This window comes from Bos indicus, chromosome 22 (assembly GCF_029378745.1).
Source record: "Bos indicus isolate NIAB-ARS_2022 breed Sahiwal x Tharparkar chromosome 22, NIAB-ARS_B.indTharparkar_mat_pri_1.0, whole genome shotgun sequence".
In the NCBI taxonomy this organism is placed as follows: Eukaryota; Metazoa; Chordata; class Mammalia; order Artiodactyla; family Bovidae; genus Bos; species Bos indicus.
In genome coordinates this window covers 34,256,775-34,275,686 of record NC_091781.1, presented here as the reverse complement: position 1 = coordinate 34,275,686, position 18,912 = coordinate 34,256,775, and the positions used below count along the sequence as shown (strand labels likewise).

Sequence of the window (18,912 nt, the reverse complement as noted above, 5' to 3'; positions counted from 1 at the left end):
GGGATTCTCCAGGCAAGAATACTGGAGTGGGTTGCCATTTCCTTCTTCAAAGAAACATAAACCCCCTACAAAATTCACAAATAGGCATATCATATTTAAACTGCAGGAAGTTAAAGAGAAAAACCTCAAAAGAAACCAAAGAGAGAGAAAAAAACTTGCCTACAGAGGAACAAGATAAGAATTACTGTAGATGTTTCATCAGAAAACAGGCAAACAAGAAGAGGGTGTAGTGAAATACTTAAAGGATATGTTATAAACTGAATGTGTTTCCCCGAAACTCTTATGTTGAAGGCTTAACCACCAGTGAGGCTGTATTTGGAGATGGGGCCTCTAAGGAAGTAATTAAGGTTACATGAAGTCATAAGGGTGGGGACCTGATCTAGTGGGATTAGTGTCCTATAAAAAGAGGCATCAGATCACTTTTACTCACTCACGTTTCATGCTCTCTCTAATTCTCTCCTCCCTCTCTCTTTCCCTTTTCGTTTAACTCTTTCTTCCCCCCTCTTCAAGTGTATACACGAAGGAAAGATCATGTAAGACACAGAGAGAAGGTGGTCATGTGCAAACCATGAAGAGAACCCTCATCAGCAACCAAATTGGCCAGAACCTTGTTCTTAGACTTGCAGCCTCCAGAGCTGTGAGAAAATAAACTACTGTTGTTCAACCCACTGATCTATGACATTTACTGATGGCAGTTGGAGAAGATGAATACAATGTTGACAGTAAAAAAAAAAAAAAAAAACAGAACACCAATTTAGAATTCTATATCCAGTGCAATTATCCTTTATCAGTAGAGGAATATTTTATCATATAAACGAAAACTAAAGGAACTCACCAGAAGATCTGTTCCTGAAAGCAATGTCAAAAAAAACTTCTTCAAGTAGCATAAAAATGATGTAGGTCAGAAAACTGGAACTCTGTAAAAAATAGGTAGCATTAGACAAAGAATACATTAAGGCAAAATAAAATATTTTACCTTTCATCTTTTTTATTTGTTCTAAAAGATAATTGTGTGTTCAGGGTAATAATAGCAACACTGTATTGGGTGTTTATAGCAGATAGATAAGTGAAATAGTTGATAATATTGTCTCTTTTATTATTTACCTACACTATAGGCAACATGGTATCATGTTTTTGAAAGCAGACTTACATTCACTAAAAATGTATACTGTAAATTTAAAGCAACCATTTAAAATTTTAAAAAGAAGTATAGTTCACATTCCAAGAGAGGAGAGAAAACAGAATTATAAAAAATGCTCAATTAACACAACAACAAAAAAGGCAGAAAAACAGAAGGGAAAAACAAAGAATAAGTTCAATGAATATAAAGCAGAGACGGGGTAAATATTAATTCAACCATAGTAACAATTATTTTAAGTGTGAGTGGTCCATAAGCATCAATTAAAAAGAGATTATTTTGTTCGGGGAGTAAATCCTAAGAGTTTTCAAGTCACCACAAATTCTCATGACATTGCAGTTATTCGTTTGTATTCCTTTTTTTTTTTTTATTGTATCTATATGAGATAAGGGATGTTAACTAAACCTGATTTTTTTCACAATATAAATCAAACCATCATGCTGTATACTTTAAATTTACAAAATTTAAAATGATATATGGCAATTATTTACCAGTAAAACTGGGGGGGGGGTGACCCAGAGATTATGACTATAGATATAAAAACACATTGCAACTACATATGGTTTATTAGATACCCATTTTATAGACTCAGGTTAAAAGAAAAGAGGTGGAGAAAACCACAGAATTACTACTAATCAAAAGGAAGCCATAGTGGTTAGACTAATCTCAGACCAAGCATATGCTTCTCTGGTGGCTTAGTTGTAAAGAATCTGCCTCCTAATGCAAAAGACGCAAATTCGATCCTTGGGTCAGGAAGATGCCCTGAAGAAGGAAATGGCAACCCACTCCAGTATTCTTGCCTGGGAAATCCTAACAAAAGAGAAGCCTTATGTGCTACAGTCCATGGGTTCACAGAGTTGGACATGAGTTAGTGACTGAACAACAATACTTGAGTACAAGAACAATTATCAGGGATAAAAAGGGGTGTTACATAATTATAAAATGGAAAATTCCTCCCTCCAAAAGTGACAGTCTTAAATGTTTAGGCATCTACAAAGAGAGCAACAAAATGTATGAGGGAAAAAGCAAAAAGAAATCTAAGGAAAAATAGATAAATCCACCATTCCAGCAGGAAACTCCAAAACCTCTGTTTGTCAGCGACAGACCAAGGAGGCAGAAAATTATGAGGACATAGACAGTCTGAACCATCAATAATCTTGGTCTAACTGATATTCATACAATAATCTATCCAACAACAGCATAATATACAGCTTTCTCAAGCACACATGGAAAATTCACCAAGACAAACCACATTCTGTGCCACAAAACACATCTTCACAAATTCAAAATAACAGAATTTATACAAAATACATCCTTAGACAACAATGAAATTAAACTAGGAATCAACAACAGGGAGATAATCTGAAAAATCCCCAAATATCTGAAAGTTAACACACTTTTATTTTTCTATTGAGGTAGCATGGATTTATAATGTTATATGAGTTTCATGTGTACAACACTGCATTTCTATTTCTATATACCAAGCAACGTGCTCACCACCAAAATTCTATTTTCCATCTGTCACTATACAGTTGATCCCTTTTATCCTTCACTCCCCCAGCCTTTGACTTCTTTCCCTCTGGTAACCACTACTCTATTCTCTGTAACTCTGTGTTTTAAAAAGTACATTTAAAAATCAATCATAGGTCAAAGAAAAAGTTTCAAGAGAATCTCAAAACTATTTTGAACTGAATCAAAATGAAAATTACAATTTATGAAAACATGTGGGATACATGTCGACATTGTTCTCAGAGAGAAATTTTAGCATTAAATGCATGTATTTGAATAGGAGAATCTAACATTGTTAACCCAAAGCTCTCACATAGAAAACCACAGAAAGGAGTGCAGTTTAAATCTAAAGCAAGCAGAAAAAAAAAAAAAAAAAAAGAAATGATAAAAATTAGAGCAAAAATCAGTGAAAGTGAAAACACAAAACAATAGAGAAAATCAATGAAATTAAAAGCCAGTTCTTAGAAAAAAATCAATAAAATTGATAAAACTCTAGACAGGCTAACTAAGAAAAAAAGAGGAGAGAAGACACAAACTACAACATCAGAGATGAGAAAAGGTACATCGCTACTGACCTCCTGGACATTTATAAAACAATAAAGAAATGCTATGAACCAGCTCTACACCCACACATTTGTTAACTTTGATGAAACAGTCCAATTTCTCAAAAGATACAAACTACCAAAATGCACACAGACAAACATATAACCAGAATAACCCTATATCTATTAAGTAACTTGAATAAATAATTCGTAGCCATCTAAAGAAAGAAAACTAGATCCAGGTGTTTACTAGTAAATTCAACCAAACATTTAATGTAGAAATTATACCAATTCTCTATAATCTCATATCTTTCAGAAAACAGAAGCAGAGGAAACACTTCTGAAATGTACTGCGACTAGTTCTGCTCTAATATCAAACGAGGTAAACACATTGACTGAGAAAGGAAAACTACAGATCAGTATCTCTCGTGAAGTTAGATGCAGGATCCTCAACAAAATATTAACAAATCAAATACATATTTATAAATACATACAGGTACAAATATACTTGTATAAAAGTCATAAATCAAGTCAGATTTATTCAAAGTATGCAAAGCTGGCTCAACATATGAAAATTAGTTAATGTAACCATTAAAGAAGAAAGATATGGTCGTATCAGTTGATGCTGAAAAAGCATTAGACAAAATCAAAGATCAAGTCATCATAAAATAACTCTCAGTAAACTAGGAATTAAAAGCAACTTCTTCAACTTAATCAGTAACAGCTATAAAAAAGCTGCTTAGGAGAGACTGTACACCATGCCTCATAGAGATTGTACACTTTCCCTCTAAGGTTAGAAACAAAGCAAGGATATCCTGGCTCAGCCCTCCTAGTCAATGTTATGCTGAAAGTCTTTGCTAGCTTAATAAAAAAAAATGTAGGGCTCCCCTTGTGGTCCAGTGGTTAAGAATCCTCCTGCCAACACAGAGTACATGGTTTCAATCCCTGATCCAGGAAGATCTCAAATGCCCCAGAGTAACTAAGCCCAGGCCCGAGTGCCACAGCTACTAAACCCCAGTGCCGAGAGCCTGTGCTCCACGAGAGTGCTGTGTTTAGTCATTTCAGTCATATCTGACTCTTCGCAGCCCCACGGGGTGTAGCCCCCCAGGCTCAGAAGCCTGCACACTGCAACAAAGAGTAACCCCTGCTCACCGCAGCTAGAGAAAGCCCATGCTCAGCAATGAAGAACCAGCGCAGCTAAATAAATTTCAAAAAAAAGAAAGAAAATATATACAGATTGGAAGGGAAGAAATAAAGTTTCCTTTATTTATGGATGGCATAATTATCTACACAGACAATATTAAAGAATCAACAAAAATTAATGAACTAATACGGAAGTATAGCAAGGGCTGCATGATAAAATGTCAAGATACAAAGGCAATTGTTACTTTATATGCCTACACTGAACTTTTGGAATTTAAAATTTTTTTAAAAATCACAGTTTCACAAACATGCATACACACAAAGAGAAATATATGGTATAAATTAACAAAATATTTTTGGGATTTATAGGATGCAAAACAATACAAATAGATACTCCATGTTATTGGATTAGAAGACTCAATATTATTAACAGGGTAATACTTCCCAACTTGATCTATAGATTCAACATAATTCCAAGAAAAATCCAAGCAAGAAATTCTGCAGATACTGACAAAGTGATTTTAAAGGATATATGAAAAAGACCTAGAACAGTCAAAACAATATTGAAGAAGAATAAAACTGGAAGATTCACAATTCCTGATTTACTAAAAAGTTATAGAAACCAAGACAACATGGTATTGGCAAAAAGTAGACACAGATCAAGATCTATCAAGAAGACCTACACAAACGTAATCAATTGATTTCAACAAAGATGCAAAGGTAATTTAACAGAGTAAAGATCACAGCATGCTGGTTCTCTTTAGATACAGCACCCAAACACAGTACATTGAAGAAAAAATGACCCACTGATTTTATTAAAATTAATAACTTCTGTTCTACAAGAGACACGGTTAATAGAATGAAAAGATTAAGTCGCATACTTGGGGACAATATTTGCAAAATGTATATCTAAGGTTGGACTTGTATCTATAATACATATGTATATTAAAATTCAACAATAAGAAAATGAGAAACCCAGAGAGAAAGTGGGCCAAAGATTTGAATAGACCCCTCACTAAGGAAGAAATACAGATTACAAATAAACACATGAAAATATTTAAAATATCATTTATTACTATGGAAATGCAAATTAAAATAACAATGAGATATCACTAAATTATCTATTAAAATGACAAAAATTTTTAACAATCACAATATTAATTTCTAGAAAAGATACAGAGCAATAGAAAGTCTCACTCAATGCAGAGGTGAATGCAAAATAGTATAGTCACTTTGGAGGTATTTTGCAGTTTCTTGCAAAGCTAAAATAGGCTTACTATATGTTCCAACAATCATGCTTCTTAGTATTTACCAAAGTAATATGAAAATGCATGTCCGCAAAAAACCCAGCATGTGAGTGTTTTTAGTTGCTTTATTTCTAAACACCACAAACTGAAAGCAACCAAGATGTCCTTCAATAGGTGAATGGAGAAAACACAGTTTATATATCCAAACTATATAATTTTCCAAACTGCATTATTCATATAATGACATACTTTTCAGTAAAAATGAATGAGTTCTTAAGTCAGTAACAGAGAATTAGCCAGGGGTGGAATTATATGCTTTAGAGCTGAAAGTGAAAGTGAACGTCGCTCAGTGGTGTCTGACTCTTTGTGACCCCATGGACTATACATACAGTCCAGGGAATTCTCCAGGCCAGAATACTGGAGTTGGTAGGCTTTCCCTTCTCCAGGGGATCTTCCCAACCCAGGGATCCAACTCAGGTCTCCCACATTGCAGGAGGATTCTTCCCCAGCTGAGCCACAAGGGAAGCCCAAGAATACTGGAGTGGGTAGCCTATCCCTTCTTCAGAGGATCTTCCCCACCCAAGAATCAAATCAGGGTCTCCTGCATTGCAGGCGAATTCTTTACCAACTGAGCTATCAGGGAAGCCCCTTTAGAGCTGAGCTGTTCAATATGGTAGCCACTAACCAATGTGGTCACTGAAGGTGACATGTGATTAAGAAAATGAACTTTTAATTTAATTTTATTTAAATTAATTTAAATTTATTAATAAATAGCCACATGTGTCTAGTGGCTGCCATTTTAGGCAGTTAAGCTAAAAAACATAAAACTCTGCTCCCACTCCTCCCTTCAATTTTCTCTAACCTCAAATTTAGTAGCTTTCCCCCTTCTCTCTCTGTTCTTTGTTGTGAGGATCAATTTAGCTTTTCTTCTCATTTGATGGCCTGTGCAAGGTAGGGATTTGGAACATGGAGAATGGGGATAAATAGAAAAGTTGGCCAAAGAAAGATACTTCCTAATCCTTCCCTTTCCTTCTCTCGAAGCTTGTTTATAAAACACCAACCTAGTAACATGAGGCTGAATGATCTCCTTACTATTCCCACAAGCACTGCCCTAGCTTAAGTCCACTTTACCGAAACCACCACAGTCCCTTAACTGCTTCTTTCCTATAACCCATCTCTAAAAATGCTTCCCAAAGCTACTGGCTTGGTTTTCCTAGCGAAATTCAGCAGCTCAGAATTACTCCTTCACCCAAGTTTTTCACACCTTCCCCACTACATGGTAATAGTAATGTTTCTTAACTTTCTTGATCCTTGGCCTTCTTTCTTTTCCCCAAGCAAACTGGATCTTTTCTTTCCAGAGCCTTTGCACCCACTAGCCAGAGATGATACGCTCCTGGTGTTTCAGTAGTGGCTCCTGTCTTGCAGGAAAGCCTGTGCTCAATTTCACCCTCTTAGAGAGACTGCCCATGGCAAGCCTACCTAATCCAGTGCCCCCTTTATTCTCTTTTCCAATACTCAGATTTATTTTCCTTTGAAGCGTTTATCATTACTCAACATATCTATTTTCTGTAGTTTCTTATTAGAATACAATTCTACAAGGGCTCATGATTATTTGTTTTATTCATTAATATCCATGCCCATGATTATTTGCTTTATTCATTAATATCCCAAGCACCTAGAATCATGTCTAGATTACTGGTAAACATTTGCTAAATGAATGCAAAAATGTGAAATACAAACCAGAAGAGCTCTGTTAATCAACCTAGTTACAAGGGACAGAAATCCAGGACGGCAAAACATATTTGTCAGTAAAAACAGTCTATATATGTTATGAGTATTGTTTCTATGGAGTTCTACTTCCCAAAGAGTGCTTGAGTGAATACTTGTCCTGCACAAGTCATTGTTGAAAGTGTCATGTGCACAAAAAAGATTAAAAAATGCTGCATTCTGTATCCATTTCATGGAGAAGCAGTCTTCCCATTACCATGCAGAATGTTCTGAGCAGTCCTGCAGTAAATGAACTGGATTAGTCTTATTTTAAAATGTCTTAAATATATACTGGCAAAGAAATCATTTTGCAAAGAACTCCGTAGTTGGGAGTCACTTGACATGCAATAATTTCACCCCAGCTTCTTCTGATATAGACTTTGTGTATCTGGGCACTGTGGTAGGCAGGCATATGATCCATGCTGAACCAACTACAGTGGCTCATGATTTGTCTAAAGGGTGGGCCTACGAACCAGGCCAGGCCAATCAGGACATCTGCAAGAATTAAAGGCCGAAACTTAGAGACAGACATCCCTTGTATTTTAGGTCATGAATTCAGTGCTATAACTTTTAAGTAGCCTGTTCTATACTTTTTGTTACATGAGAAAGCTTGTGTGTAGCAAGAAAGAAAACAGTTTAGACACAGATCTGCATTTGAGATGTAGAGAAAGAAAGAAGGAGAAAGTAAATACTACCCATTCGTCCTTTAAGTCTCTAAGTCCAGTTATCCCTGAGGCTAGGTATACTCTGTCCTAATATTTTGTCACAAAAGAAAATATACCCCCATCTCCAATCCTAAAGGAAATCAACTGAATATTCATTGGAAGGACTGATGTTGAAACTGAAGCTCCAATACTTTGGCCACCTGATGCAAAGAACTGACTCACTGGAAAAGATCCCAATTCTGGGAAAGACTGATGGCAGGAGGTGAAGGGGACAGAGGATGAGATGGTTGGATGGCATCACCAACTCGATGGACATGAGTTTGTGCAAACTCTGGGAGATAGTAGAGGGCAGAGGAGCCTGGCGTGCTACAGCCCATGGGATTGCAAAGAGTCAGACATGACTTGGCAATTCAAACAACAACAATAACAACTTCCTTTTTTAGACTGGTTCACTAATACACATGCAACGCCTCTTTTTTTTTTTAACTGAATTTCTTTGGGAAATCCTCTCATATGGCAACCTCAGCAATAAGTCTGAGCTGTTGACCAGTACACAAACTTGAAAGGACAACAAATAATCAACCAACCAATCAGAGAAAATGACTCTTGTTTCTGAATAACATACAGATTTCATAAACATAGATCTACTTCCTGGATGAAATCTGCATAGACTCTCAGCTTCAAGTTGGAGCCAGATATTCAGACACAGCATGATATTGTGCAAAGATGAGGGCAAGCACATACAGACTCTGAAGTACACAATTCTAAGGGATGGCAATTTCACGGGATGTAGTAGGAGCTATTCACAGCAGTCTCAGGAGTCTTTTTCGTCTGGCAGACCTAGCTGTGCAAGTTCTCTATACCTCTATTATCTTCCACCCAGGGAAACAAGACACTTGCCTAACACCTCTTGCTGTCCTCAAAACAGCGCTCAGAGAAGGAGCTTAATTCATGTTTGTGGACTGAATGAAACTTAGGCTGGTCCTATTCCTTATTAACGTGGTTACAGTCAAGGTTGACTTAAGGAATTCTTAATAAACTTTATTTTCAGCACATTACTTCATGAATGCTATCCTTGTAGATTCATATATATTCGGTATATACTCAGTGGTTGCTTTTGAGAAATCTAAAAATACCGTCCCTTGGCATTTGCCCTAGAACAGTGTGCTGCCTTGACATAGCCATAACAGTCCCACCATATGGGAGGAAACCTGGGTACTTTCAAACAGACTTTTCTTTTAGGATCAAGTCTGCTGCTGTTGCTCAGGCTTGTAGCCTCCTGAACCTCTTTATTTAGGTACAAAATTCCAGGGCTACTATTTCATATGTGCGTGCATGTGTAGTCGTGTCCAGTTTTTTTGACCCCATGGATGGTAGCCCGCCAGGCTCCTCTGTCCATGTCCATGGAACTTTCCAGGCAAGAATTCTAGAGTGGGTTGTCCTTTCCTTCTCCAGGATTATTTCATATGTAGGATTTTAAAATAGCTTGTAGTTTCAGCTTTTCACCACTAGAGTTCAATCTTGCTCTTATCTAGACTATCTCAAAGAAGAAAAACAGAAGACCGATCCCCTTAAACAAAACAAAACAAAAAGAAAATTCCCAAAGTGCTTTCTCCAATTTAAATCCTGACCTTTGGCTACCAAGAGCTGACTTTATTAATGTGCCTTTTCTTTTCAACGTACTTAAGATTTCCTGGCTGGTATTGTCATCAAGTATAAAATTATTGAATGTTTTTGTTACAACTGATTTTTCAATTGTTGAGAAACCATTTCCTTTAGACTCAGTTTGTTCATTTCTAAGTAAAATCTTCAGCTATAATTACCTGGCTGATTTATGGGAGCTTATGCTTATGGTCAGTGGCACTTGGGGGCTCGGGCTCATGGCAGGGCACCAAGAGCTACAGTAAATACAACTGCTGTTTTGGGCCTCACAGCTAATCATTCCTTTCAGAAGAACTTTTCAAAAATAATTTAGATTTCTCCATGAGCCTGTGAGTTCCAACTTAAACAATGACTTAGTTTACCCCTTTATTTGTACCTATTGTCTTCAAATATATTTCTGATGAGACCAAAATCCCAAAATTTGCTTTCTATATAAGCAGTTTCTACAAAACTTCTCACACATGCCTGGAACAGTTCGACTAAATGAATTTAGAAAGTGACTTTAGAATTTGGAAACTGGGATGCAGGCATATATGTATCATTTTTCTAGCTTCTTAAAGGTCTTACTCTTTGCAGTATTTCTTATGTGTCATAGATAACACTTGAATCTTCCCTGTATAAAGAGGATCTCCCTGAGGCTGGACCCAATTAGGACAGAGAGAAAAACCATACTGACTTAGCTAATATTCATTTTTAGACAAAAGAGAGAAAAAATTTGAAAATGACATCTTATAACCCTAGTTTTTGTTAGGCAGATGTGATAACCACTACACTATAGAAACCATATAACCCTAGTTTTTGTTTTACAAACAATTCAGGCCCATTTTACAAACTAAAGTACTAATAAGCATGAAGTGTGCTTTTCCATCACTTGTCTTTTGAGGGGAAGTGAGTGGTAGGATCACATCCAAAATCACTGCAGATGGTGACTACAGCCATGAGATTAAAAGACGTTTACTCCTTGGAAGGAAAGTTATGACCAACCTAGATAGCATATTCAAAAGCAGAGACATTACTTTGCCAACAAAGGTCCGTCTAGTCAAGGCTATGGTTTTTCCCGTGGTCGTGTATGGATGTGAGAGTTGGACTGTGAAGAAGACTGAGTGCTGAAGAATGGATGCTTTTGAACTGTGGTGTTGGAGAAGACTCTTGGGAGTCCCTTGGACTGCAAGGAGATCCAACCAGTCCATTCTGAAGGAGATCAGCCCTGGGATTTCTTTGGAAGGAATGATGCTAAAGCTGAAACTCCAGTACTTTGGCCACCTCATGAGAAGAGTTGACTCATTGGAAAAGACCCTGATGCTGGGAGGGATTGGGGGAAGGAGGAGAAGGGGACAACAGAGGATGAGATGAGTGGATGGCATCACAGACTCGATGGACATGAGTCTGAGTGAACTCCGGGAGTTGGTGATGGACAGGGAGGCCTGGCGTGCTGCGATTCATGGGGTCGCAAAGAGTCGGACATGACTGAGCGACTGAACTGAACTGAGTGGTAGGAAAATAACTTCAGTGACAAGAAAAAGAACATTGACGAGAGGCACCAAAGACATAATGTTTCATAGTTTTGCTAAGAATCAAGTGATAATTCCCAGGACCTCTAAAAGTGATGCCATGCCAAATGAGGGATATATAGTAACTACTAATATTTACTGAGCATTTATTATGTGCTTGGCGCTTTAAGTGGTTTATTTCATGTCATCTTCACAGCTGCCTTCATAACTGAGTTAAGGCTGCTCCTCAGTCTCATTTTCCAGATAAATGAAGTCTAATAGAACTAATTAAATTACAGACACCTACTAGTTCTTTACTAGTGGTAAAGAACCTGCCTGTCAGTGCAGGAGACCTAAGAGATGCTGGTTCGATCCTTAGGTTGGGAAGGTCCCCTGGAGGAGGAAATGGCAACCCACTCCAGTATTCCTGACTGGAAAATCCCATGGACAGGGGAGCCTGTTAGTCTGTGACCCACAGGGTGGCAAAGAGTTGCACACAACTGAAGCAACTTAGGATTGAGGGACAGATGGTAAATGGTGGAGCTAGGAGTTAGACCCAGGTGCCCAGCTGAACAAGGTTGTGGATAAGAGTTCTGTATCATATGGTCAGAGCTTTATTTGAAGTTATAGATGAAGAGAATCATTACAACTCTGATATAAAAGAATGGCCATTGCTAGGCAGAATAGTCGGAGAAGGCAATGGCACCCCACTCCAGTACTCTTGCCTGGAAAATCCCATGGACGGAGGAGCCTGGTGGGCTGCAGTCCATGGGGTCGCTAGGAGTCAGACACGACTCAGCGACTTCACTTTCACTTTTCCCTTTCATGCTTTGGAGAAGGAAATGGCAACCCACTCCAGTGTTCTTGCCTGGAGAATCCCAGGAATGGGGGAGCCTGGTGGGCTGCCATCTATGGGGTCGCACAGAGTCGGACACGACTGAAGCGACTTAGTAGTAGTAGTAGGCAGAATAGTGAAAAAACTTGCAAGACAAGATCAGCAGGAATTAGATGATAAACAAGATGAAATAATGATGAACTTTACCATCTACTGGGGTTTTGTAACAGACAGATGTGTGACTCAAATAGCTGAACGATGTGTCCTTCACGCCTTCTACCTCTAGGACACAGAGCCTGGTCACATGGTAAGAACTTCTTTCCTCCGTCAAGTGCCTAAAATTTACACTATTTTTTAAAGGAGAATATTGAAACCCCTCTTGGAAACTCACAGTTGATATTTGCAGTTGTGACAAATAATTATGCTCAGGTTGGCTCTATGATGAATTATCTGCATTCTCACTCCATGGTACAGTGGGAAGTGCTAACTAATCTCTTTCTTATCAATGTTAGATTGTGGGTTAAACAATCCTGCCTCCCAGAAAATACTACTGCAGTAATTACCCATGATGAGCTGTTCATTCGTTCATGGTAGGGACAATATAGGAATCAGGATTATTTGTGGAGTGACTAATCCAGCCATAAGCAAGTATACCCCAACAGACTGTTCAGATCACAGATTCACTTGAGTATTTATTAAGAACTTACTACATACAAGGCATTACTAGGTGCTGAGAATATGGAAGAAAGTAAAACAAAAATATAATTAAAACAATAAAAATCTCTGTCTACAACCTGGGAGGGGAGGTGAAAAATTAATACAAATGAGGGAAACATAGTATGTATGATGCTGATAAATTCTACAGAGAAAAATTAAAATGGGAAGATAAGGAGTGTCATTTTCTTCTGTTTGCTTGTCTTGCAGTTTAAAACAAGATGATCAGGGAAAGATACTAGTTATAATGGTAATAATAGTAGTAGTTATTATTATTGTGTCATTACAGGCACTAGCACAGCTTATACTCGTTGAACGCTTACTATTAATATATAACAGCTTCCTTTAATTTAGAGCTTATTTAATCATTACTACCACTCTTTCTCACAGATAAGGGAAAAAGATCAGGAAAACCATACACCTTGTCCAGATTCAGCTAATCAGAAAAAAGTGTACACATTCTGAGCCTCAACCCAAGTTCTTTAGCCCACCAGAAGGCTTCTGCTGAGTGTCCCTGCTATACATTGTAAATGTCCATGAAGGAGAAAACATTGAGGGAACCATGATAACCTAATTTTCTCAGTCAGTCGGTTCAGTTGTTCAGACGTGTCCGACTCCATGGACTGCAGCACGCCAGGCTTCCCTGTCCACTACCAACTTCTGGAGCCTACTCAAAATCATGTCCATCATATTGGTGATGCCATCCGATGATCTTATCCTCTGCTGTCCCCTTCTCCTCCCACCTTCAGTCTTTCCCAGCACCGGGGTCTTTTCCAACCAGTCAGTTTTTTTGCATCAGGTGGACAAAGTATTGGAGCTTCAGCTTCAGCATCAGTCCTTCCAATGAATATTCAGGACTGATTTCCTTCAGGATTCACTGGTTGGATCTCCTTGCAGTCCAAGGGACTCTCAAGAGTCTTCTCCAACACCGAAGTTCAAAAGCATCAATTCTTCGGTGCTCAGTTTTCTTTATAGTTCAGCTCTCACATCCATATATGACTACTGGAAAAACAAGAGCTTTGACTTGACAGACCTTTGTTGGTAAAGTAATGTCTCTGTTTTTTAATATGCTCTCTAGGTTGGTCATAGCTTTTCTTCCAAGGAATAAATATCTTTTAATTTCATGGCTGCAGTCACCATCTGCAGTGATTTTGGAATCCAGAAAAATACAGTCTTCCACTGTTTCCATTGTTTCCCCATCTATTAAGCTAACTGAAATTATGATTTATGCATATGTCGAGAATACATAACTCCCTCTACATTAAAATATTTATGGCAGTTGACAGAATTTCGGGCAAAACAAACTGAAAGAATTATAAATTATAAAGAAATGTTCAGTTGGCTGTGCATGGAAAGGCAGAATAAACCAATTATCGATAAAAATAAAATAAAGATCGTGTGAAATACCAGTATTAGGTATTTGAAATGAACTCATTACTCCTGTTAGAAAATGAATTTGACTATATATTGTTATTGTTGTTCAGTCACCAAGTCATCTCTGACTCTTCAACCGCATGGACTGCAGCATGCCAGGTCTCCTTGCCCCTCACCATCCCTTGGCGTTTGCCCAAGTTCATGTCCATTATGTCAGTGATGCCATCCAACCATCTCATCCTCTGTCACCCTCTTCTCCTCTGCCTTCAATCTTTCCCAGCATCATGGTCTTTTCTAATGAGTTGGTTGTTCCATCAGGTGGCCAAAGTATTGGAGCTTCAGCTTCAGCATCAGTCCTTTCAATGAGTATTAAGGGTTTATTTCCTTTAAAATTGACCAGTTTGATCTCCTTGTGGTCCAAGGGATTCTCAAGAGTCTTCTGTAGCACCAGAGTTCTCAAGCATCAGTTCTTCAGTGCTTAGCTTTCTTTATGGTCCAGCTCTCACAATAGTACATAATTACTGGATAGACCATTGCCTTGACTACATGAACCTAGACTATGTATTACCTCATAATTAAGAGGGAGAAAACCATGCTAAGCTACATAATATTCGTTTTTGTTTCAGACAAAAGGCAGGTAAGTTTCCTTGATAGAAATTTTTTGTGTAACTGAGTCCTTTTTAAAAGTTCATGGGCTAAGAGTGAAGAACAATGTTGTAGGAGGCACACACTCCTGCAAGAATCATTTAACCAACCTTCTATAATAAATAAAAGCATAAATGAAATTGGCATTTCTGGGTGGTAAACAGCTGAGATACTGTGATTTGGCTATTCTATATACTGCATATCTTATTTAACAATGGGGTGAAGAATGAGAAAATGGATAGTTAACATTTCTGAGTTCTTCCTCAAAATATTATAGTAAGTAAACTTTTGACAGGTTTTATTTAAAATCAGTTTCATGACTGGCACAAATTATAATAAGACTAACAAAAATAATAATAGCTTCCTCAGAACAAAAGAAATAGTTATCAACTATTACTTAACTGGGAGCTAAGGTCTATGCTGAACATTTATAAGCACTATTTCATTTCATTTTTCCCATGACTCTCTAAGTTCAGCAACATTTTCATTTTAGGGATGAGAAAACTGAGGCTCAGAGAAGTTCACCTCAGTTCAGTTCAGTCACTGAGTCATGTCTGACTCTCTGAGACCCCATGGACTGCAGCACACCAGGCTTCCATGTCCATCACCAACTCCCAGAGCTTGCTCAAACTCATGTCCATCGAGTCGGTGATGCCATCCAACCATCTCATCCTCTGTCATCCCCTTCTCCTCCTGCCTTCAATCTTTCCCAGCATCAGGGTCTTTTCCAGTTAGTTAGTCATCTAACTAACTGGAAGTTAGTAGAAGTTAGACACCTCCAAAAGTTTCCCAGTTTGTAAATGGTAGAGCTCAGACTTAGAAATGGTCAGACTGATTCCATAGCTTGTATTTTTAACTACTACTCTAAAATTAGTCCCTTTGCATATAATCATTCCATATTTTTATTAGATTTAAACATTAGGATCAGAATGCATAGAGAAAGGCTTATGTGTTCCCAACTTCCTAGATCAAAATAACAAGTGTAATAAAAATGAAAAAACTTTAAATGTTACATGAGATAAGCTCTACTATATATGAAGATAGAAAAAAGAAACAAGGAACTCTTGATGGTGGTATAGTTCAGACCAGAATCCCTCTTCAGGTCCCAAATAATGAGAAACAGCTGTGACTTATGGGCAACTGATATTTCAGAACCAAGGACAGAGGCAGATATTTCTTCCACTAGAGGGCAGAGTAATCATTACTTTTAGAGAGTCTTTAGAGCCAACATGATTCTCCAACAGGCAGAAAGCTAGCTCAGTTTTCATAGTTTCACAGTGATTAGAGAGCACGCCAAAAACCCTTAATTGCTCCAGATAATAAATGTAGATTTTTATTTATTTTAAGGATTAAAAATTAAGAATATTTTATTCATTTTAAGGATTTTTTTACAGTGGACACCTCAGGGTTTATACTTGGTAGCCACAGTATCAAAGAGCAAAAAAAACAAGTGCAAAATATCAAACAGCATAAGGTAGTTTTGGACAATTTGGATCTGAAACTCCATAGCCCTTTTATTAATATTGACTGACTTCATATTTACCTATTGAATGACAGCAATAAATGTCCTTTTTAGGGTGTGTTTGGAATGAGGATTATGTAGTCTATTAAAATATTAAGAAGGGGAGTTCTGGGAGGGACATATGAAAATGGTAAAAACATGGGCTTTAGATCTGGACTTAAACTTGACTCCATCACTTACCCTCTATTTAACTCTGGGTAAACGATAACATCTCTGCACCTTAATTTCATCAATTATGAAACATGAAAAATAATAATACATATCTTAGAGAATGGTTATGATGAGTGAGTCTGTAAAGCATTTGACTTAACATCTGGCATACAATGCTCCAGAGATCATGATCACTACAATGATGATGATTCTACATTGTGAAGGGATAGAGAGAAATGATGACCTCAATGTATGTCAATTTACATTATTCAAAGTAGTTTATACATATCAAACAAATTTATATACAGGAAATGTATATAACCATTTACTTGCTTATTTATTCATTCATCAAGCATTTATTAAACATCTACTCTGTGCCAGGCAAAGTGAATACAAATGCTGTCATTAAGACATTTTACAAACACTCTGGCAGATGGTAACAAAAGATTTAGCCAATGAAATGACAGCAGTGATATGCATCGTTGCTACATCAAAGGTTCATAAGCTACTGTGTGCTTTGCCATGATTTTCTTCTCCCTGCCAACCCCCTCCTCAACCAGTACACAATGCTTCAGATCACGTTTGCCCTGCCAGCCTGGGTCCCTGAATGAGAACAATGACAGTGTGGAGGAGAGACTCTAGCTAACCCATGATGGACAGAAAATGTACCCAAGAAATCAACGTTTTAAAAAAGTTATTAGATTTAGGGTCATTTATTACCTCAGCATAATCCAGGTCTATCTTGAATGGTATACGTTGGTTGCTTTTAAAGCACTTACATTATGGAATTCAGGGCTGGGGGGAGGAGAGATGCATATAGGTAAACTCTAAACTCTAGTGTAAAGCCTATAAGACATTTAAGAGCAAAGTGTGAAGCAGAAGCCAAAGCAATAACTTTGTGATGTGATGTAGGGGAGAATTTGACCAAAGAAGTGACATCTTACTGAACTACACTCTTCTAGCAACTATTTCTGTAAATTGGTATAAATTTATATCCTACACTTGGGTGCAAAAAAGAAACAAAAAACAAAAGCCCCAAAACCACATTTCAATTCATTAAATCTGACTATGTTCTCTAATCATTATATAGGTGTCCATGGTTCTTGCAGTATCTCAGGAGGCTGATGCAACCTACAGAACTTGGAAAAAGACCTCTGGCCTTGGTGTACCATGATGGTCACCTAAATACTCCCTATCCAAACATTTATAGTGATTTACAGGTGAGTAACTCTGCTCCCTCAAGCATGCAAGCATGGAGACGTTTGCAGCTGTTCACAAATATGTGGAACTTGGTGACCCAACCACTTCCTGGACACTCCAGAAACCCATTATTCCTTTTTCCTGCAGAAGCCATGTTCCGAGCCAGGACACTCAACCCTGTTCATCCTTGAATTTCTAATGTGTAGCCATACCCTCCAACTTTGAAGTAATCTCGTCTACTCTTCTTTCGGGACTAAAACACAAAAGCTATTTCCCTCATATCTGAGTTTGCGTTAAGTATGTTGTGTGTGTGTGCGTGCGTGCATGCGTGCGTGAATGAGAGAGAGAGGAAGGGAGGGAGACAAAGAGAGAGAAAGACAGACAGAGACAGGAGAAAGACAGAGGGATGACTTAATTTTCCTGAAAACCCAACAATGCACTCTCATATCAGAGACAAGAAGTTAAATGTCTTATTCCTTTCTGATAGTCTACAGTCTCCCCAAAGAAAAGACAGTAATTAGCATTGAGGCCTTTGTGGCTGTTACTGTGGTTGTTATAATAACTCATCATGTTACCTTGTAAAAGTTAGAAGAACTTCATGCACCTAGGAGCTGGCAGGAACAGAGAAAAAGGAAATGGGAAAGAGGCATTAGCTCCTTTTAGAATATAATAGGAGCCTTCTAGTATGACTTTTTCGTACAAGGAGCTTAAATCTTCAAGAATTTAAATGCACTCCCACAGGCATTTAAATTGTGAACAGGTTCTCTTTGCAATGATCTTGGGAGTGATAACCACTGATAGAGTGACAGTCTTTAGAGGTAAAATGGAACAGGTGCTTTTGATGACTACACCACTCTCTGACAACACGGTGGGTTTTTTTTTTTTTTTTTTGGTAGATATGACTAGGATTTCAGCCTTAACCTGAGTAACTGATATGGCCATTTTAACAAACACAATAGATACTGCTCCCCTTTACATGACTGAAAAGAAGCCTTCTTAGGGGAAGAGAGTTCTAGTATAGGGATTTCATTTTCCTACTTTCATTTTCAACTAGTCAATCTCTTTTCTCTATGCTCTGTAACACACAGATAGAATACGGACCCAAACAGTTAAATGTCTGAAAAGGGGAGAAATTTATATGCCTGAATAAGGACAGTCAGTTCTTTTAATGAGACCAGGCTACTAGTGATCAGAGCACAGACTTGATCTCTACCAGTTTTATCAATTTCCAGTTGTTTTATGACCTCTTTATCTTCTATCAATCTCCTGGTGACCATCTCCCTAAAAGCTTTCCAAGAGGTGACTTTCT

General features: G+C 37.8%; 1 protein-coding gene across 1 annotated transcript in view; it reads right to left on the bottom strand.

Moving 5' to 3' along the window:
* Positions 1-886: 886 nt before the first annotated feature.
* Positions 887-18,912, bottom strand: part of SUCLG2 (succinate-CoA ligase GDP-forming subunit beta) — a 515,982-nt gene continuing 497,956 nt past the window's right edge. The window contains exon 12 of the mRNA XM_070776340.1: positions 887-917. Coding sequence (XP_070632441.1) covers positions 902-917 — 16 coding nt within the window. The 3' untranslated portion in view covers positions 887-901. The remainder of the gene's footprint in view (positions 918-18,912) is intronic.